This window comes from Oncorhynchus nerka, linkage group LG5, assembly GCF_034236695.1.
Source record: "Oncorhynchus nerka isolate Pitt River linkage group LG5, Oner_Uvic_2.0, whole genome shotgun sequence".
In the NCBI taxonomy this organism is placed as follows: domain Eukaryota; kingdom Metazoa; phylum Chordata; class Actinopteri; order Salmoniformes; family Salmonidae; genus Oncorhynchus; species Oncorhynchus nerka.
Genome location: NC_088400.1, coordinates 39,839,339 through 39,861,664, shown reverse-complemented (window position 1 = coordinate 39,861,664; position 22,326 = coordinate 39,839,339). Strand labels below are relative to the sequence as shown.

The 22,326-nt window shown below is 44.5% G+C and overlaps 2 protein-coding genes across 2 annotated transcripts; one reads left to right on the top strand and one right to left on the bottom strand.

The window, feature by feature from the left end:
• Positions 1-15,099: 15,099 nt before the first annotated feature.
• On the bottom strand, positions 15,100-17,085 carry LOC115129928 (beta-crystallin B1-like). The gene is made up of 6 exons (XM_029660727.2): positions 17,050-17,085; positions 16,682-16,776; positions 16,427-16,545; positions 16,129-16,261; positions 15,779-15,921; positions 15,100-15,622 (listed from the first exon to the last, which is right to left on the bottom strand). The coding sequence occupies exons 2-6, from the start codon at positions 16,769-16,771 to the stop codon at positions 15,451-15,453; spliced, it is 657 nt and encodes a 218-aa protein (XP_029516587.1). The 5' UTR covers positions 16,772-16,776; positions 17,050-17,085; the 3' UTR covers positions 15,100-15,450.
• Positions 17,086-18,340: 1,255 nt separating this feature from the next.
• LOC115129481 (beta-crystallin A1-2-like) lies at positions 18,341-21,868 on the top strand. The gene is made up of 6 exons (XM_029659871.2): positions 18,341-18,441; positions 19,086-19,168; positions 19,301-19,419; positions 20,413-20,554; positions 20,726-20,868; positions 21,244-21,868. Exons 2-6 carry the CDS (start codon positions 19,094-19,096, stop codon positions 21,389-21,391), a joined length of 627 nt encoding a protein of 208 aa, XP_029515731.1. The 5' UTR covers positions 18,341-18,441; positions 19,086-19,093; the 3' UTR covers positions 21,392-21,868.
• Positions 21,869-22,326: the final 458 nt, after the last annotated feature.

Here is a 22,326-nt window from a genome sequence, read left to right as displayed (position 1 = left end):
CTCCCTCCAGTCCCTCGACTTCTTGGCTCTGACGGAAACATGGATCACCACAGACAACACCGCTACTCCTACTGCTCTCTCTTCGTCCGCCCACGTGCTCTCGCACACCCGAGAGCTTCTGGTCAGCGGGGTGGTGGCACCGGGATCCTCATCTCTCCCAAGTGGTCATTCTCTCTTTCTCCCCTTACCCATCTGTCTATCGCCTCCTTTGAATTCCATGCTGTCACAGTTACCAGCCCTTTCAAGCTTAACATCCTTATCATTTATCGCCCTCCAGGTTCCCTCGGAGAGTTCATCAATGAGCTTGATGCCTTGATAAGCTCCTTTCCTGAGGACGGCTCACCTCTCACAGTTCTGGGCGACTTTAACCTCCCCACGTCTACCTTTGACTCATTCCTCTCTGCCTCCTTCTTTCCACTCCTCTCCTCTTTTGACCTCACCCTCTCACCTTCCCCCTACTCACAAGGCAGGCAATACGCTCGACCTCATCTTTACTAGATGCTGTTCCTCCACTAACCTCATTGCAACTCCCCTCCAAGTCTCCGACCACTACCTTGTATCCTTTTCCCTCTCGCTCTCATCCAACACTTCCCACACTGCCCCTACTCGGATGGTATCGCGCCGTCCCAACCTTCGCTCTCTCTCCCCCGCTACTCTCTCCTCTTCCATCCTATCATCTCTTCCCTCTGCTCAAACCTTCTCCAACCTATCTCCTGATTCTGCCTCCTCAACCCTCCTCTCCTCCCTTTCTGCATCCTTTGACTCTCTATGTCCCCTATCCTCCAGGCCGGCTCGGTCCTCCCCTCCCGCTCCGTGGCTCGACGACTCATTGCGAGCTCTCAGAACAGGGCTCCGGGCAGCCGAGCGGAAATGGAGGAAAACTCGCCTCCCTGCAGACCTGGCATCCTTTCACTCCCTCCTCTCTACATTTTCCTCCTCTGTCTCTGCTGCTAAAGCCACTTTCTACCACTCTAAATTCCAAGCATCTGCCTCTAACCCTAGGAAGCTCTTTGCCACCTTCTCCTCCCTCTTGAATCCTCCTCCCCCTCCCCCCTCCTCCCTCTCTGCAGATGACTTCGTCAACCATTTTGAAAAGAAGGTCGACGACATCCGATCCTCGTTTGCTAAGTCAAACGACACCGCTGGTTCTGCTCACACTGCCCTACCCTGTGCTCTGACCTCTTTCTCCCCTCTCTCTCCAGATGACATCTCGCGTCTTGTGACGGCCGGCCGCCCAACAACCTGCCCGCTTGACCCTATCCCTCCTCTCTTCTCCAGACCATCTCCGGTGACCTTCTCCCTTACCTCACCTCGCTCATCAACTCATCCCTGACCGCTGGCTACGTCCCTCCCGTCTTCAAGAGAGCGAGAGTTGCACCCCTTCTGAAAAAACCTACACTCGATCCCTCCGATGTCAACAACTACAGACCAGTATCCCTTCTTTCTTTTCTCTCCAAAACTCTTGAACGTGCCGTCCTTGGCCAGCTCTCCCGCTATCTCTCTCAGAATGACCTTCTTGATCCAAATCAGTCAGGTTTCAAGACTAGTCATTCAACTGAGACTGCTCTTCTCTGTATCACGGAGGCGCTCCGCACTGCTAAAGCTAACTCTCTCTCCTCTGCTCTCATCCTTCTAGACCTATCGGCTGCCTTCGATACTGTGAACCATCAGATCCTCCTCTCCACCCTCTCCGAGTTGGGCATCTCCGGCGCGGCCCACGCTTGGATTGCGTCCTACCTGACAGGTCGCTCCTACCAGGTGGCGTGGCGAGAATCCGTCTCCTCACCACGTGCTCTCACCACTGGTGTCCCCCAGGGCTCTGTTCTAGGCCCTCTCCTATTCTCGCTATACACCAAGTCACTTGGCTCTGTCATAACCTCACATGGTCTCTCCTATCATTGCTATGCAGACGACACACAATTAATCTTCTCCTTTCCCCCTTCTGACGACCAGGTGGCGAATCGCATCTCTGCATGTCTGGCAGACATATCAGTGTGGATGACGGATCATCACCTCAAGCTGAACCTCGGCAAGACGGAGCTGCTCTTCCTCCCGGGAAGGACTGCCCGTTCCATGATCTCGCCATCACGGTTGACAACTCCATTGTGTCCTCGTCCCAGAGCGCTAAGAACCTTGGCGTGATCCTGGACAACACCCTGTCGTTCTCAAATAACATCAAGGCGGTGGCCCGTTCCTGTAGGTTCATGCTCTACAACATCTGCAGAGTACGACCCTGCCTCACACAGGAAGCGGCGCAGGTCCTAATCCAGGCACTTGTCATCTCCCGTCTGGATTACTGCAACTCGCTGTTGGCTGGGCTCCCTGCCTGTGCCATTAAACCCCTACAACTCATCCAGAACGCCGCAGCCCGTCTGGTGTTCAACCTTCCCAAGTTCTCTCACGTCACCCCGCTCCTCCGCTCTCTCCACTGGCTTCCAGCTGAAGCTCGCATCCGCTACAAGACCATGGTGCTTGCCTACGGAGCTGTGAGGGGAACGGCACCTCACTACCTCCAGGCTCTGATCAGGCCCTACACCCAAACAAGGGCACTGCGTTCATCCACCTCTGGCCTGCTCGCCTCCCTACCACTGAGGAAGTACAGTTCCCGCTCAGCCCAGTCAAAACTGTTCGCTGCTCTGGCCCCCCAATGGTGGAACAAACTCCCTCACGACGCCAGGACAGCGGAGTCAATCACCACCTTCCGGAGACACCTGAAACCCCACCTCTTTAAGGAATACCTAGGATAGGATAAAGTATTCTTCTCCCCCCCTTTAAAAGACCTAGATGCACTATTGTAAAGTGGCTGTTCCACTGGATGTCATAAGGTGAAAGCACCAATTTGTAAGTCGCTCTGGATAAGAGCGTCTGCTAAATGACTTAAATGTAAATGTAAATGTAAATGTAAATGGTTTCCCTGTTCATATAAACAGGGTTTGAAATCTAAAAACAGCGCTAAACCGTTTTTTCCTCCTCTCTCATTTCCCCCGTGTGTCTTGTGAATGTGATATGAGAGTTGTGTGAGTGTGGAAATAAGTGTTAATCTGAAGTTTGGATAATAAGATATAGAAATGTGTATAATAGGCTGATTTAAATTTGAATAATAAGTTTCCAAATATAGAGCTGCTTTGTAGGGATGGAGAGTGGTTGGAAACGCACATGGAGTGGTTAATTCATGGAGTGGTTAGTTCATGGAGTGGTTCATTCATGGAGTGGTTCATTCATGGAGTGGTTCATTCATGGAGTGGTTCATTCATGGAGTGGTTCATTCATGTGAGCACCTAAGAGTTCCTACGTTATACATGGATTCGGATTCCCGGACGGGTTAATAAATACATTTAGAGAAAACTGCCCATATGGCCATTATTGAATAAATCCTTTTTTCCATGAAGTTAGAGCGAATTAAGGTGGAATTTCGGCGTAACTTTTCATCAAGATAATAATCATTACAGAGCCGATGTGATGTAAAGGAAGGAATTGCAAGAGAAATGATCATCTGTTTTTATTGACCTAGCCAGATCTGTTTCCAAATCCAATGCATGTCGATTCAACTAGTGGAACACTTTGATGACACTTTGATGACCTGGTAATTGTGTTGTTATTATTTGCCAGATGTTAAGACCACAAACCATTCTAATTGGATCATTTGGGGGATTTATTTGTCATTTAAATAGCATTGGGTCCATGTTACTGACTGAAATCTGAGTCTCTGATTGTAATTTCCAACTATTGCCATGTTTTTTTTAGAAAAATATAGCAGCCAGTGTTTGTTTTAAGATGTAAACTGAACGTTTTAATAGCTTGCTTAGTTCAAATCGAAAGGCTCATTTATTTAACATAAATAGCGAGGTGATTTCGAGGTAGTACGTTTTTGTGTGGCCTAAATAGTGTGCTGGAATAATCTACTGAGAGTATAATCGTATTTGAATCACTGAATCATGAACTGAATATATGCTTGTCAAAGAATTGCAAGTGTTAATTCTAATAATACAGTAGCTGATTGGCAATATCAGTAGAGCTGTGGCTATGATCATAACTGATAACTAAACATGGGTATTATTTGTTTCATGATAAAACAGCAATGGATCAAAGTTGTGGGCAGTAAGAGGCTGTAGTATTGTGTTTTTTTCCTTAAGAATTGGCTAGTGTATTTTATACATTTGGCGCATTACATTACATCTTCTAATAATAGACGTTCAATAAGTGTGAAGCAGAAAGGGAATATCAAGCAGAGGTCTAAGGCACTGCATCTCAGTGCAAGAGGCGTCACTACAGCCCCTGGTTCGAATCCAGGCTGTATCACATGATTGGGAGTCCGATAAGGCAAACTTAATGAGTGTTGAAAGTATGAGAATGGTAATATGTTATTAGTGTTTTCTGTTTGGGTAGCACTCTAACGATGCAATATTTTAGTCATTTGAAAAGCTGACGTTTCAATACAAGGTTAAATGATGAGTAGAGGGATTGAGCCTTGAGATTGTAAAATAGATTAGCTGCGGTTGAAAGCGAGCAGGCAGTGGGACATTTGAAGTAGAGGTATGAGAAACGTTTTTTGACAGTTTCTGATTATCGTTGCTTGGTTTTGTAGTTTAGGTAACACCAGTAAATTGGAGCAGGAAGGTAATGTCATTTAAAACAATCATCTGTTTCCATTACGTGGGACAGTGTCAAGTATTTAAAGTGAAGGTTTTAATATTGAATATTGTGGTTCTAGATATGTTACAACGGGGTTTATATTTTCACTAAATTAATGCAACAGGTTAAATTGATCAAATTAGAGGCGAAAGAAACGCACACCTATTTAGGCAAGATGCTGGCTAGCGGAATATAACTCTTAAAGGAGAGCCACACACTCTAGGAGCTCAGATGCAATAATTGAAATAACCTAATAACCAACGTTTCGACAGACAAGCTGTTTTCATCGGGGTATAATGACAAACACTGCGGGCTAACTAATTTATATGGTGTCAATGGACACACACAGGTCTCAGTAATAATGGCCGGGTGTGGCCTGATATCATTGGTTAATTCTCATATATTAAAATAGAATACAAAATAACATAAATTGATAACATACGATCATAGATACAATTTGGCTATATAATCCTACAAACATTTACAATAGCAAAATCACAAGAATGGCTTCAGATCAAAGTCTACGATGAGACCGAAGGGAGCAAGGGTCTTTAAATTAAAGATCCAGGCAGCCTCTCGTTTTAACAATAAATTGTCGAGGTCACCCCCTCTCCTAGGAGGGTGACAAGGCCAAGAACAAAGTCTACTTCTGGAGAAACTCTGACAAAAGAGGTCCTGCTCTTCATGGCAGACGCAGGAGGGAGGCTGCTTACTTCTATCCACCCCAGTCTGACCAACGCTCTACAACCGGCGCCTCATCCGCTTCCAGTCACGACTTTCATACGGGACGTTCACACGGTCCCAGAATCAACGGGACTGGGTGTCTTTAATTTATCAAACAAGATATTGAGCACTGTCCATGTCTCCTTGCTTAATAAAGGGTTATCTTTTGTGCCTACAACTCAGTGCAACGATTTTGATGTTAAGCCATGTATACGTTTTTTAGAAATATCCGTTTAAGGGAATACTTTAGCTCCCCTAATCGTGATATTTCTACTGAACATGTAGGTTGCTCACCTGCACATACTCTGACTCCTTTTAGAAGTAAGCGTTGTTTTGTACCTCCAGCCAATCGCAATCACTCTATTGAGACATATTGCAGACTCGTTGAAAAATATGTTGTTCATCTCCTTAAGAACAAACAGGAGTACATATCTTTCCATAATTTACCTCAGGATGAAAACAAGCTTTGCTTGATATACAATCCGATACGTCAGTCCTTACCCGCCCTGCTGATAAGGGTGGGTCGGTTGTACTCATGGATAGGACAGTTTATGTAAATGAGTGTCATAGACAACTGCTTGACAACACCTATTACAAGAAACTCAGAAGTGACCCCACTGCCCAATTTCAGAACACGATCTTTACTGTCCTAAATGGGTATTTTGAGTTCTGGTCAGATAACCAAAAAAGAACACGACCTTTTGGCTACTCAACACCCTAAAATTGCCACTTCCTATACTTTGCCGAAATTGCACAAGACTGTTACAAAACCTCCAGGGTGCCCTATTGTAGCGGGCATTGACGCAGTAACGCCCCTCTATCGACTTTTGATTACTTTTTTATTAGACCACTCGCAGAACAGCTCCCCTCCTTCAATTGTAAAGGACACCAGCAGTATTATCTCTATTACTGAATCTCTCGATCCTCTCCCATATAACACTTTGTTAGTTACTTTCGATGTTGAGTCGTTATACACAAATCTTCCACACGAGGGCGGTATTGAAGCTATGGAACATTTTCTTCTGCAACGTGACCCTAATGAACTACCTTCCAGTGCATGCATTATAACATTGGCTGAAATAAACTCAGCAAAAAAAGAAACTTCCTCTCACTGTCAACTGCGTTTATTTTCAGCAAACTTAACATGTGTAAATATTTGTATGAACATAACAAGATTCAACAACTGAGACATAAACTGAACAAGTTCCACAGACATGTGACTAACAGAAATTGAATAATGTGTCCCTGAACAAAGTGGGGTCAAAATCAAAAGTAACTGTCACAACTTCTGCCGAAGTCGGTTCCTCTCCTTGTTCGGGCGGTGTTCGGCGGTCGAGGTCACCGGTCTTCTAGTCATCGCCGATCCATTTTTCATGTTCCATTTGTTTTGCCTTGTTTTCACACTCACCTGGTTTCAACATCCCTAAATTACATGTTGTATATTTTCCCTCTGTTTTCCCCCATGTCCTTGTTGGGAATTGTTCATTGTAATGTATTGGTGCCAAGTATGTTATGATGTGCGACGGGTTTTTACCCACTTTCTTTATTTTGTATGTTGGTTTTCGGAGTTTGTAAGCATTTAAGTCGCTATGGATAAGAGCGTCTGCTAAATGACTTAAATGTAAATGTTAATAAATAACTCAGTTTATACAAATTTCGTTCTCCTGCGCCTGACTTCTCTGCCACCAGCACGCACCTCATTACAGTAACAGTCAGTATCTGGTGTGGCCATCAGCTGCATTAAGTACTGCAGTGCATCTCATCCTCATGGACTGCACCAGATTTGCCCGTTCTTGCTGTGAGATGTTACTCCACTCTTCCACCAAGGCACCTGCATCTCACAGTACGGACATTGCAATTTATTGCCCTGGCCACATCTGCAGTCCTCATGCCTCCTTGCAGCATGCCTAAGGCACGTTCACGCAGATGAGCAGGGACCCTGGGTGTTTTTCAGAGTCAGTAGAAAGGGCTCTTTAGTGTCCTAAGTTTTCACAACTGTGACATTAATTGCCTACTGATAGAGAAATTCTAAATTACTCTATGCTTTAATTGCCAAAACCAATTTCACACTCGTTTCTATTCATTAATGAGGTGTAAGTTCATTAATTATGCATGAAGTAGATGGAGACCAGTCTTAAAAGCCAGGTAAAGAGCGTTTAATTCCAGAGAGTACTAAATGCTTACACACATTACCACAGGTTATAAACTGAAAATGACGTCAGCGTTTTCCAAACGTTCCGTTTCACAAACAGAGGGCCCCTCTAATTCTCAAGCCTCCGCGTTATCAGCACGAAGTCAAGGCCAGTCAGCATAAATCAACATTCCCGACCATTTTGGAGATGGCCCGTTCCCACCACCTGGAGATTTGTACAACTGAATGAACTTAAAGAACAGACCTTCATTGTTACTAAACTTCCTGACTACATTATATACAATTGTGAAAGGGAGCAAGAGGGACAGTACATTATAGCATTTGGACTAGTCAGTTTCTGATTGGAATGTATACATAATTAGTCATTTCAAACATATTTTCCTCTATCACCTACCACCTGTAAACTGTTAGTGTCTTAACGACCTTTCCACATGTGCTTGTTCATTTAATTGTTTATGGTTCAGTGAACAAGCATGGGAACCAGTGTTTAAACCCTTTACAATGAAGATCTGTGAAGTTATTTGGATTTTTATGAAGTATCTTTGGAAGACAGGGTCCTTTTTTTGTTGAATTTATGTGCATGACGTCAGTGTGTTGTGTACTGGAAAAGGGACTATTGTATCCTCAGAAGGGGCGCTACTTCATGTTTCTAAATGATTTCTTCATTCAGACGACGGGTACTGCTATGGGATCCCCCATGGCTCCTAACTATGCTCATTTGTATGTGGGTTACATGGAGAAACAGTCTATTTTCAGTCCTCTCAACAACAAAAAAATCTAGATTACAGTATTATTTGGAAATGGTACATTAACGATATTTTTGTTCTATGGAGGGGTGATGCAAAACAGCTCCAGGCGTTTCATGCTTTTCTTAACTCCTGTTCTGAACATCTGAGATTTACTATGTAATCTAGCACACGTCAAATCAGTTTCCTTGATCTTCTGATCTTGTTTGAAGATAATGTTCTATATACTGATTTCTACAGGAAACCTACTGATCGTAACAGTTTGTTGAGGGCTGATAGTTGTCCCCCACTTCCCTTGAAAAACAGTTTGCCCTACAGTCAATTCAAGGAGAGGGGGGCATAAAAATGTTCAGATTAATACTGCCACTGAGAAAATTCAAAACATAACAAGACATGACCTTTTTCAAGGTCAGTCTTGCAAATAGAAGCATTCTTGCGTATTAACTACCCGCCATTCAAAGTGTTCTGAACAAATTAAGGGAATCGTTCACAAACATTGGCACATTCTAAGATCCGATGACAGTATCGGTAATGTGTTTTCGGAGCCTCCCTTGGTCGTATTCTCGAGGGGCAGAAATCTTAGAGATCAATTGGTAAACTCTGATTTACCACCCCAAGATATTCCTGAACAACGTCTATTTGTGCCCCTACTGGATGGAAACTACAAGTGTAATGGCTGTGCTCAATGCAATGACACTTATAAATGTAGATCCTTCAACCACCCCCCAACAGGGAAACAAATCCCAATCAAAGGCAGTTATTTATCTTATAACTTGTCCTTGTGGTCAAAAATTATATGAGTAAAACAAAGCGCAAATTAAAAGTACGAATCTCGGATACCCAGTTGAGGCCAACTTTTTGGAAGCAAACCACCCGATTTCGTTCCTACGTTATATTGGCATCGAACATGTGACCCTCCCACCCTCCCTACAATTTATTGTTCAAATGAGAGGCTTTCATTTAAAGACCCTTGCTCCCTTCGGTCTCATCGGAGACTTTGATCTGAAGCCATTCTTGTGATTACTGCGAGTTTACTATTGTAAATGTTTGTAGGCTTATGTAGCCAAATTGTATTTAGGATCGTATGCTATCGAGTTATGTTTTTTGCATGCTATTTTAATATATGAGAATTAACCAATGATATCAGGCCACACCCGGCCATGATTACAGACACCTGTGTGTGTCCTGTGACACTATATAAACTAGTCACCCCGCAGTGTTTGTCATTATACCCTGATGAAGACAGCTTGTCTGTCGAAACGTTGGTTATTAGGTTATTTCAATTATTGCATCTGAGCTCCTAGAGTGTGTCGCTCTCCTTTAGTTTTTCAACTGATAAGATGACCGGAAAGGGGCTCTGGGATTGTTTTCTTCAGAAGGTGTCTATTCCACTTAATGGAACATTGTATTTTCTGATGTGTTTGTGTTGGATTCTTTCTTCCAGGACTGATGGAAGTCCACTACAGTATGTATGTTAAGGGAAACCTTAAATAGGGCCTGGCAAATGTAGTTTGTTTTTACTGTGCATTATGAAGATTTGTTAGTGTTTTTAATGCTATGTCTGATTTATTATGAGTGGTCTTTTTAATTAGCCTTTATTGGGTTTTTCACATGTTTGAGGATATGTATTTTAAAGGGGCACACACGTGGAATTTTCTGACGTTTTTCTTTTCTGAGTTTTAATTGAACACGTGAATTATTTTGATAAGAAATGTACTGAAGAAGCTTACTGTAACCTTTGGATATGGAATGTATGAAATGTTTCACTGTTTTTAAATACTTCGTCAAATAGAGAAAGAAACTGTCACACCCTGATCTGTTTCACCTGTCCTTGTGCTTGTCTCCACCCCCCTCCAGGTGTTGCCCATCTTCCCCACTTATCCCCTGGGTATTTATACCTGGGGTTTCTGTCTGTGCCAGTTTGTCTTGTTTGCCAAGTCAACCAGCGTTTTTCTCTCAGCTCCTGTTTTCCCCAGTCTCTCTTTTTCTCGTCCTCCTGGTTGAAACCCTTGCCTGTCCTGACTCTGAGCCCGCCTGCCTGACCACTCTGCTCACCCCTGACCTCGAGCCTGCCTGCCTGACCCCTCTGCCTGCCCCTGACCTCAAGCCTGCCTACCGCTCTGTACCGTTTTGGACAATGCCCTGGCTATGAACTCTTGCCTGTCCCCGACCTGCCTTTTGTCTATCCCTTTGACTATAATAAATATCAGAGCTCAAACCATCTGCCTCGTGTCTGCATCTGAGTCTCGCCATAAGTCGTGATAGAAACACTTATTTCAAAGGGTTGAATCGCCTTGTCCTGACTTTCTAGTGTGGTTTGATCGCCCTCACTAGAAAGCTGTGTGGTAATTGGATGATTTTAAAGGTGATATTTAATACTGATTTTAAGGTAATTTGTAATACTCATAATTACAGAGAAGTTTATAATTAATAGTCATATGTGTGATTCACACCACGAGAAGGATAGACTCGTCTCTAGTCTATTTTTACTAAGAAAGTTGTTTTTTCTTTAATGGCGTTATTAAGGGTAGTAATTCTAATTTGATTCAGTGTTTTTTTTTACACTACTCAGGTGGTGAGTCCTGTCAAAATGGGGGAATTACCAGTCCTCTGAGGCTTTTGGATTAAAGTTTACACACCTTGAGTGATGTGTATTGAATGGTGTATCGTTGGTTGTTTTGTTTCTATACAAATCTCACCAGATCGGGTCTGCTGGATCGTTGGGATTTCTCCCGGTGGGTTAGAGGTCTAACTTCCTGACCTTGTTAGTCTGCGATGAGGTTGACAGTATGATGTGCGAGTATTAACCAAGTTGGAAAATTGTTTCAACGGAATGTGTTATTCTCTTTGACATATGTGTTAGAGATTTGCATTGAGAATATTGGTAGTAGTAGTCATTTGTCATAGAGTAAATAATTTGTTTGGATTTCTTGAATTGCTTGTCTGGATTTCCTGAATCAGAAATGAACTGAACTATACTGTTGTTCTGATCTGTACTTTTTCGAGATTATGGCAAAGATGGTAGAGTATCTAGATGCACGAAAGGGACAATTTGACCAAACAGTGTGGACCTCAAAACCCCTCTAACCAGCTGAAGAAGAGCGGCAAAGGAGTTCGATACGGCCCTGTCCTGCACCACCTCTACCGAGAGACCTGAGTCCGAGCCAGCAACCTGTAGCACGTGGGGTGAGCATGAAGAGAGAGCCGTTCCAAAACATTTCTTATGTTGCCGGGAGTCACTACCTGGATTTGTCCAACAAGATATGCTCATTTTAGTTTCTACCATGCTGACCAATGGCAGTATGCTCAGTATCAACATGATGATTTGTTTCGTACTGATGGAAAATACACTCTGACTTAGATTGCTGAGAAATTCTGAGCGATAAACGTAATGTCTTTTTAAACCTTGTAATGGAGCAATGTGATAAAACAATTTACGTATTTACCTGATTTATTTGATAATAATGGTTAGCAATTAATATTTAACTAATGGTAAGACATTTCTGTTCTACTAATGCTGTGTCTTTATGGTCTCCACTCCCTGCAGCTAATCTGGGTTTATGGGTCACTAGAGATGGCTTGAGCTGACAAATTAATTGAAGACTGAATTCCATAGACAATATGTGGTGAGTGCAACACAGATAGAGATAGCCTGGAAGAGTTTAGAACAATCCTTCATTGTCTCTAAATCCACCTGGCATCTGGGAAGCTAAGCCAGGGTGGGGTTAAGACAACAACCCCCTTGCCCCGTGGTCTGCATGGGAGGGGAGGAACCAGCCATAAATAAGCATTCTTAGTGTCGGCTATATAAAAAACTCTGCATTTCTGTAAAGGTTAGGCTGCTCGGCCCAACAGTCAAGAGTGTTGGGTTGACTAGTCTCATTATTGCAATAATGAATCGATATTAAATAAAGATGTTGGTTTGAAGATGGTTGTCCAAGTCTCTCTGAATTTCCATGACACTAGACGGCCGACAATGTGCATGTATAGCAAACGCTGTGCATGTCGCCTCAAGGGTAAACTACCCTTAAAAGTAGCGTTATGCGCTATGATGTGCCTTGCATTGAATCCAGGCCTTAAGATGTATGGAACACAACCACACACTATTTTGACCCATGATTGTTTACTTTAACAGTGAAGTACAGATCCCCACATTCATAAAGCATTTCTCTCTGTCTCAACTCAGAAAGGCACTCACGGCGAAAGCTCTCTCTTCGGGAGGACAAACATTAACATACATTCAGTCCTTCACGTCCAGTTGTCATCAAGTAAAGTCTTGAGAAAATAAAATGCCTGAAAATATTTTTCAAAAGCATGAAAAAGTATTGATACGAGGTACTGTATAATAAAATATAGGCTGGATATAATCTCGTCATCTATCATATAGATTTTTTAAACAAATTTTCTCTGTTCACATGTACTGTTTTTCATAATCAATGTCATTATGTTCTCTCGATTCATGAAACTTCCCATCCCTCAATCCTCCCACCCCGTTATGCTGCAAGAAATACCTTGCCATAAGGAATCACCGAACTCTCCCAGCGAGCTCTCTAGTCACCGGCCGGCAGATAAGTTGCTGAATGTCTCCTCCCCCCCATTAGAAATGACTGATCTTCAATAGTTTGATCGCTAGAGGTAGTACCTGGTGAAACTTGGCCGTAATTGTAGACCCCTAGAATTACTGGGCCAGCCCAGAGCAGGCTATATAGGTCTTCCCACAGTCCTCACATTGGGACTTGGGCATAAGTCGCTCTGGATAAGAGCGTCTGTTAAATGACTTAAATGTAAATGTATACTACCATGGATGTGGGCCCTGTACCTGCTGAGATTCCCCCTCTCTGAGATCCCAGTGCCGCATTCTAACCAGAGGTGGTGGATCAGCATTGTGTTTAAGCATGTTCCTACTGTCGTTGAAGCGTCTGTCGCAGCAGGGGCAGGGGAACGGCTTCTCCATGCTATGAGTGTGAATGCCTTTCCCAGTCGTGCTGGGATTGAAGGCCTTCCCGCACTCCTGGCAGGCACAGTCTTTGGGTTTCTTTTTGGGTTCCAGAGACAAGGAGTAGGACACCACCACCACCTCTACCTCTTCCTCTTTAACCTCGACATTATGATGTTTTTTTCCTGTGCTGCAGCTGGGACATCCTCGAAGAGCAAGGATGTCGGCGTCTGGGTCATCCTGGAGGGTCTGGGGGTCGAAAGGCACCCAGGTGGGGTCCTCTTCCCTCTCCTTGTCATCTGACTCAGAGTCTGAGCCCAGCATGTCAGAACGGGAGCGGCTGGCGTACTCAAAGCCCTGTCGATGCTGGGACTCACCCAGGGCCTCGTCATCCTCAATGGGGGGGCTAGCCAGTCCTCAATGCCCTGGTTCCCCTATACCTCTGATTCGGTCTCAAACTCCTCCCTACTCACAGGATTGGAGCCTGGAGCCTGGAGCCTGGAGCCTGCAGCCTGTGAGGGCTGAGAAGAAGCCTGAGGCTTAGGGAGAGTGGAATACTTTGGATGTGGCACTCCTCCAGACTTCCTCCTCTGTCTTTGCATGATTGGCTGGATGTATGGGCATTATCACTTTTATACAACGGGTTACAAACATTTTCAAATAATGATTGACATTATTTTGATTAATTTATTCATACTATTTCATCCTTCCACAAGACATAGTCCCGACACAAATCTAAGGTTGCTCCCCAAACCGGCTGGTTGGGTTCAATTGCCAGAGACACAACCAGTCGTTCAGTCTTTTTGTTCTGTATCTATGGACGCGACCCAGTCGTTCGTTCTACATGTTCTATTGCCACACTGGCAGGCAGCGTTCTTATCCCTTGCTTGCAAGCTAGCCAACTACGGCTAACTTACAGTCACGTCAAACAGTGCAGCCAGAACAACAACAGTAGCTGCATTTACGTTTGTTTAAGCTGTTTTCTAGTGACATTTATTTGAATACATCCAGGACAATGAGCTAAAGAGGCGTGATTTCGCCTGGCATAGAAAATGTGCTCACTCGTCAAGACACTGTTGTTCAGAGGAGCTAGCCAACAACACAGCTAACCCAATCACTTCAAACTGAAGCTGGAAAGACTACAAACTAGCTGCACTTCGTTTCATTTGACATTTTTTTCAACTAATATTTCTTTGTATATACTGTATCCATAACAATTATGCCAGGTGATTCATGATTTCGACTGGCTGAGAAACGCTGCCTGCCTGCCTGTCTTGTCCTAATTCCCAACACGTTCATTACTATGGGACAGCTGGAGATCGAATTTGAATATTGAAACAATTTCTCAAACGTCAGAGACAGACAGCAAGGTTTATACAAATCTCCACTGTTGGAAACTAAATGTTAGTCTAAAAGAAATGTGAGATAATGTCTTGATGATTTTTATAGTGGAGACCAAGTTTATAAATTGCCTGGCTGGGCTGATGAGACAGTAGATTGCGCAGTCAGATGGAACAGAGTTTTAAACCGCATTCCAGACGGTGTCTATTCCACAAGTTTCCACCGGGAAAAATCTATGACATTAAAATGCCTATACTGTTTCGTTGGTGGACAGTTGATTTATGAGCACCACCTAATGCACAGGAGTGGAGAGGACTGAGGAGTTGAAAATGACCTGCAGTGCTCAGCTCTGACTTCATCTCAAATCGTCTCATTTGTATAGATTTTTAATGTTTTTTTGTTGTTGTTGTTGCATATTCTCTTATCGGTATGTGTATTTTGATTACCTTTGACCTCAACATTGATGAATCTGTACTGATATGATTTTCATGTTATGACCTGTTAGCACTTCTATTCACACGGTGTCACCTTGGTCACGAGAGTCATCGGTCACAATACAAAAGACAACGTTTTGAAATCAAGATTTTCCATTTTATTGAAAAGTTGGCCAGGATTCTGTACAACAGAGAGGGTGTGCGATGCACAGGGTCAGGAAGTGGGGGGAGGATATAGAAGATCCTTTTCCCATGGTACAAGGTCGGACCACAGGAGAGAAAGAGAGGAGTAGAGATAGAGAGTGATGAAGGGGTTGTCTGATTTTCAGGTGTTCTCTTGCCAGGCGGTCCCTCTTCCTTGCTGTTTCAGATGGTTGGCTTCAGCCAGGGGTTCGGCAAGGCCTCAGACATCTCTCCCCCTCTCTCTCTCTTCCTCCGCCCCTCTCCCTCTCTTCTGCTCTTTCTCTTTCTCTCCTTCCCTGAGCCTCACTTGCTGGCCATAGTGTAGCATCCCTGCTGGTGCCACTGCATGTCGCGGATACGCCTCACGGACTGGAACTGGGGGTGGCGGGCGCCGTACTCGTTGAAGTGTTTGAACTCGCCCTTCTCCAGCAGGTACTGGGAGCCACGGTATCCAGGGAACTGGTAGCCCACCCAGCTGGGGGTGTGGGTGGAGAAAAACCAATGATGTCACTACGTAGGTCACTGATATAACAGCCGTTCTCCCACAGTCTTTTCTTTCTAGTTCTATGTGTTCTTAATTGTGAAATTAAACTGATTGCTTTCGCTGAATTGTTGAACTGGCAACACTTACGTTCCGCAGCTGACCATGATGCTGCCGACCCTGTCGGTGAAGCCGTAGGAGAACAGAGAGGGAACGTCATCGTCCATGATTTCCATCTTACGACCCTTGAACTCTCCAACCTCGTACAGGCAGATCTTGTGCTTCTCTGGGTCCTGGGAGAGAGGGGAAAGGATAGAGGTGTGTGATTATGAGGGAGGTCTTCCAAAGGAGAGACATTTTACAGGAGAGAGACAAAAATGGAGAGAGAGTTATAGAGCAGAGAGAGAGAGAGAGAAAAGTCAGAGAGAAAAATTAGAGAACAGAATTGACAGATGACAAAGAGAGAGAGGAATGGTGGAAGGCGAGAGGAGTGTACCCACCATGCGGACGGGCCTGAAGGACAGCAGGTAGTCGTTCTTCTGGCAGTTGCTCCAAGAGTCCCAACGGGGGTACTCTCCCTTCTCTAGGATGTAGTGCTCACCACATAAGTTCATCTGCTCGAAGCCCACGAAGCTACACAGACGAGAAAGGCAGTGTCACATGACTGCACAGCCGCGTTGACATATCTAATTATGATGCCACTTCTACCATTATCCCACAAAGCTACAGAGATAGCAGGACAATATTTCATTACTAGCAACTAACATATAGTTAAAGCATTTGGAGCGGTTGACTTACGGTCCACACTCAACGCGGAGGGAGCGGACGCGGTCCATGCCCATCTCACACACGTTCATGCACTCGTTGCTGATCTCAACCATGCGACCCTGGAAGTTCTCCTGGTCGAACACAAACATCTGAGGGGGAGGGGGGGGGGGGAGACAGACAGATGAGTACAACGTAAACGCTGATGATGTCTGACTGTATCAGTGATCCACTGGTATTCCATTAGATTGGATCCAGGAGAAGTCCTGTCAGTTGGGGGCTACTTGCCTTGTAGGACATCATGCCCATCTCGGACTTCTTGCTCTGGGTAGCCTTCCCATCGGTCTGGGAGGCAGCCTTGGACTTATCACTGGACATGATGACTGGAGGGAGAGAGAGAGGGGATGAGCATGGAGTGAATGGAATGGATGGTATCATGGGAATAGAGGGATATTTGGGGAAAGGATGGGGTTGGGGACACAGTCTATGTGTTTTAATATAGTGATGTGTACTGTCAATGTGACATGTATTATTATAACTAGCTACTTGTAATTACTGATTTGAAAATGAAACACTTCTGTCTCCCACCCTCCTCCCTTTACCTGTGTATGCAGCGACCAGCATGTGTATGATGTATGTTTGTCTGCTGCTCTTACCTGTGTGTGTGTATGTGATCTGCCTCACTCGGAGAGTGTGTGTGGCTCGGAGCGTGCCCCGCCCTTTTATACGCTGGCGCCCAGAGGAGGGGGATTAGACACAGAGAAACAAACCTGCTGAGGTCAGAACCACGGGACAATAGAACCACCGCATCATCAGAGAGGGACAGCCAGAGGAGAGGGGGCCAGCCACAGGGACCAATGAGATCCATAGTTCATTGAGAAGGATTGGAGAGGGGTTGATAGTGGAACACTGGTGATAGGGTCAACCACAAACAGATCAAGTATCTGAGAGATAGAGACAGAACACAGTAAAAGTATATGTTATAAGCAAGCACACAAAATGAAGTTTTTATAACCAGTTACAAAGACCTGTATGTACATTGCTATTGTGTGGGATATTGGTTTAATTAATTGTGTCCATGATATTTACTGAATAGGCTCCCTATTTACACTAGGAGAGGACATGTGCATTGTGCTATATCATCTGATCATGATTGTAATCAGTCCCCAGTTTACGTTAGAAAAGGAACATTTCTGGTCGTCTAGTCTCATCTCATCGCAATTCGTTTTGAGACAGTTGAATCGGAGCTCAGGCCTGAAGCCGTCATTAATAAATACGGTTTAATTGATGCATTATTGGAACTCACATTATCAGACTACAGGGTTTTGATTAAGATAGTATAATGTCTATAAGGTGTCAGTATGATTTAGGTGAAGTATGAGGAGTGACGTTGAGTGGTGCGGTGTTTATGAATTATTTTATTTTTGCCTTGATAAGTTTCTGTGTTTGGAGAGCCCAGGATATTATGGACAGTATATAACTCAAGGATGGATGTGTGGCATGATTCAGGCATGTGTTTGTTTGTGTGTGTGTTTGGAGACTGAAGTAATACTATTGAAGATATGTCAAAAACGTTCTCATACTCAAACTTTTCCATCCTGTCCATTTTATATTTTATGCATATGTGTATACTGACCCTTTTTTCCGCCATTAATCCCCACTTCTATCCCGGTCTTTGTGACCGCCACACGCCAGACTGCTGACCAGCACGAATTGACCGGGTTACTATTGTTCTTTTCCTATTCTGGGCAAACTCCGATGGACGTGCACAGAAAGGACTGGCGTTCCATAACATGTGCTGAGCTGGCGTGTCGCGCGGTTTCGATGGAACGACCAACAAGAACAGGAGCACGCTGTGGTCCAGTGTTCCGTGCGGGGAAAAAGTTACTGTGCGCGCCCCAAAGCCCTGCACCATGGACGCGCTCCAAGAGGCGCGCTTCTCGTCAGTCCATATAAAACTGAAGCGCCAGGATCTCTCAAAAGCTCTTCGCGAGATAGCGTTAAGCGCGTGCCACTCCCGAGCTCATCACGAATAAGTGCCAAACTAGGTAAGGTGCCAACTCCGTTACGAATTTAATGAAAATTATAGGGACAGTAAGATATATTATAATGGGTTTATTCAAGACGCTTTTTCACATTCATTTAAAACTCACCAAAAAGCACTAACCATGTAACAACACGTTAACCTGCATTGCACATTGCATAGATTGGCTACATAATGTATGAACTCGTTTAACTGATCCTGGTTTCCATATTGCGCTGTTGTATGCGGGTGTAGCCTACTAACTTGAATGGACAATAAACGATGTGCTGTCTTATCGCTAGTCTTATACGACTGGCTATACTAGGGAGCAAGCTTGTTAGATAAAACAAAGTAATGTTGCTTAATCATAGATTCATTGATCGGGATTATTAGTATACAATTTAGTTTAGGGGACAGGTCGTTCATCCAAGACTGTTTAGTGACATTTGTGACGTGTTAAAGTGTTAAAGGAATAGGTTTTGGTGTGACATTTATACTTATTCGTGTACACTTGAATACCAGTGTGAAGCTTTGATTCTATGTTATTCCGTAATATAATAAAAAATATATATATGTTTACTCCATATGTGTGTACTGTTGGTGTTGAGGTGACCGAGTGTTAGAGAGTTGGGGAGATTGTGTATCTGAAAGTTTGCCCCTGTCTTTTAGGTGTAAAGATGCACAGAACAACTAGATCCCCAATGATGCAAACCCTGGTCAACTCGGGAATGGGCATAGCTCCTTTCTTCAAGGTAACACACCTTTAAATTGAAACACATGCAGGGGCACACACCTTTGCATACGTGGAATGGGCCCTGTCACCTTAAATGTCCCTTTCTCTACCTCATCTTCCATTTCTTCCCCCTCTCCCTCTCTCTCTGTAGGTGACTGTGTTCGAGCAGGAGCACTTCCAGGGCAAGTGCCAGGAGTTCACCTCTGAGTGCTGTAACATCCACGAGTGTGGTCTGGACATCATCCGCTCCATCAGAGTGGAGAGTGGAGCGTGAGTCTCACGCTGTTCCGTCTGTTTAGTGTGTATGATTGATTAGGGATAGAGGAATACAGGTGTGTACTCTGTGTGTGTGTGTGTGTGTGTGTGTGTGTGTGTGTGTGTGTGTGTGTGTGTGTGTGTGTGTGTGTGTGTGTGTGTGTGTGTGTGTAATAGACTTTACTGTGAATTGCTTACTTACGAGTCCTTTCCCAACAATGTTAAAAAGTAAGAACATTTGCAAATAAAAATGAAAAATAGTAACACTATAAATAACAATAACGGGGCTCTAGAATGTGAACGTGTGTGTATGTCATCAATATGCATGTGTGTGTTTTGTGTGTATGTGTGTGTTGGACTGTCAGTGTAAGCATGTGTGAGTGTGCGGAGTCATTGTAAGAGGGCCAGTGTAAAACAGGGACAATGCAGTAGCCATTTGATTCAATTGTTCAGCAGTCTTATGACCTGGGGGTAGAAGCTGTTAAGGAGTCTTTTGGTCCCAGACATGGCGCTCCAGTACCGCTTGCCGTGCGGAAGCAGAGAGAACAGTCTGTGGCTTGGGTGACTGGGGTCTTTGACAATTTCCCCGGGCCTTCCTCTGACACCGCCTGTTATAGAGGTCCTGGATGGCAGGGAGCTCGGCCGCAGTGATGTAGTAGGCCATCCGCACCACCCTCTGTAGCGCTTGCGATCGAGGGCGATGCAACCAGGCAAGATGATCTCAATGGTGCAGCTTTAGAAGTTTTGGAGGATCTGTGGGGCCATGACAAATCTTTTCAACCTCCTGAGTGGGAAGAGGCGCTGTCGCACCTTCTTTGCGACTGTGCTGGTGTGATAGGACCACATTAAGTCCTTGGTGATGTGGACACAGATGATCTTGAAGCTCTTGACCTGATGAATGAGTGAATGTGTAGACTGTGGGTGTTTTGGTTTATAGTATAGTGGCTGGTTCAATGTGTGTGTTTAAGATGCTAGTACAATGTGTTTAACTCTCTCTCTCCCCTCTAGCTGGGTGGGCTTTGAGCACCATGATTTCCAGGGCCAGCAGTTCATCCTGGAGAGAGGAGAGTACCCCCACTGGGACGCCTACAGCGGCTCCCTGTCCTACCATGTGGAGCGTCTCATGTCCCTGCGTCCCATCTATTGTGCTGTGAGTAAAGTGTGAGAGGAGAGAGAGAGAGAAAGAGAGAAAATGTGAATGTGTATCAATGCATTTTTTGGGCCAAACATATTCATTCTTCTCCTTGAGAAACTCCCCCAAAAATATTGGAATATGTTCATCTTTGTGTGTGTGTGTATGTAACAGTCCTCTCTCTCTCAGTCCCACATGAGCAGTCGTATGATGATTTTTGAGAGAGAGAACTTCATGGGCCGCAGTGTTGAGCTGTGTGACGACTACCCCTCCCTGCAGGCCATGGGCTGGTCCATGCCCGAGGTCGGCTCCATGCACGTGCAGTGTGGCGCGTATGTTAGCCTCTATTATTCACCACACACACACACACACACACACACACACACACACACGCGCGCACACGGCAGGGTAGCCTAGTGGTTAGAGCATTGGACTAGTAACCGAAAGGTTGCAAGTTCAAATCCCCAAGCTGACAAGGTACAAAATCTGTCGTTCTGCCCCTGAACAGGCAGTTAACCCTGTCTTAACTGACTTGCCTAGTTAAATAAAGGTAAAAAAATATATATATATATAAAAAAAAACACGCACGCAACGGGTGAGCAAACAGCTGTGGAAGCTGTGGTTTCATCCTTTGCGCACACCATTGATACACATGCCAGAGACACCAAAACACAGTGTTACTTAATATCCCCTATCTTTTCCCTCAGCTTTGTGTGCTACCAGTTCCCCGGCTACAGGGGCCAGCAGTACATCATGGAGTGTGAGAGACACAGTGGAGACTACCAGCACTGGAAGAACTGGGGCTCCCACTGTCAGACCCCCCAGATCCAGTCTATCCGCCGTATCCAGCATTAAGAGGGGCTAGAGGCTGAGAGGCCCACGGACAGCAACCCCATACCCCCCTGCCTTACCCTGACAGGAAGAGCAGTTGCCCCTAACTACTAATTCACCACGTACCACTGACACTCACAGCCGCGCGAGGTACGATAACAGACTATATCGCACTGTAAAAGCACAGGGACACGCACACACATACATACTGACACTCACAGACGTACCTATACTGATATAACACACACCGTGTCTTTTACCAGGTTAGAGCACCCGCACAGACACACCTGCGCTGTTCTACCTGAACCCCCCCCAACCCCTCTGTCCAGGTCACCTGGGCTGAGCGGGGAGCCAAGCCCTACACCGTGCTCGAACCAGAGGAGGGGTCAACGTATCCTCAGAAAACAGTTTCAAGATGGCTGCCTCTGTAGCGCAGCTCTGATGTGATGTGTGTAGAGGAGGTTGAACCACAGGTTACTTAATAAACTAATGTTCACTTCAGTCGTTCAGGCCTGTCCTATCATTGTGTATTGTGTGTGTGAGTGTAGGACAGGGGTCTCCAACCTTATCAAGCATGAGAGCTACTTTGAAAAAATTAAACGTGACAAGCTATTCCTTTTTTAAAAGCTTTTCAATAGGCATATTCTTCTCTTCCCCGGGTCCTTGGTGTACAAGAGAAAGTAGTGCACTGTTTTGTCAACATACCTGGTAACATAATGGTTCATAAACAACGTTGAGGGGGGCCCTATAAAATCTGTGATTTAAAAAACAAACAAATTCAGTTATATATTTTACCAAATTATGTTCTCTGTTGTATTTTTCCTGGTTTTAAAATTTTGTTCACGACAACAAAATTGGATGTTTAGAGTCCATGCTTAAATCACATCTGGAAGAAAACTAACAAATGTAGATGTTTTTGTGTAATTCCCCTTTAATTGTGTATCTGTCACTATAATTGC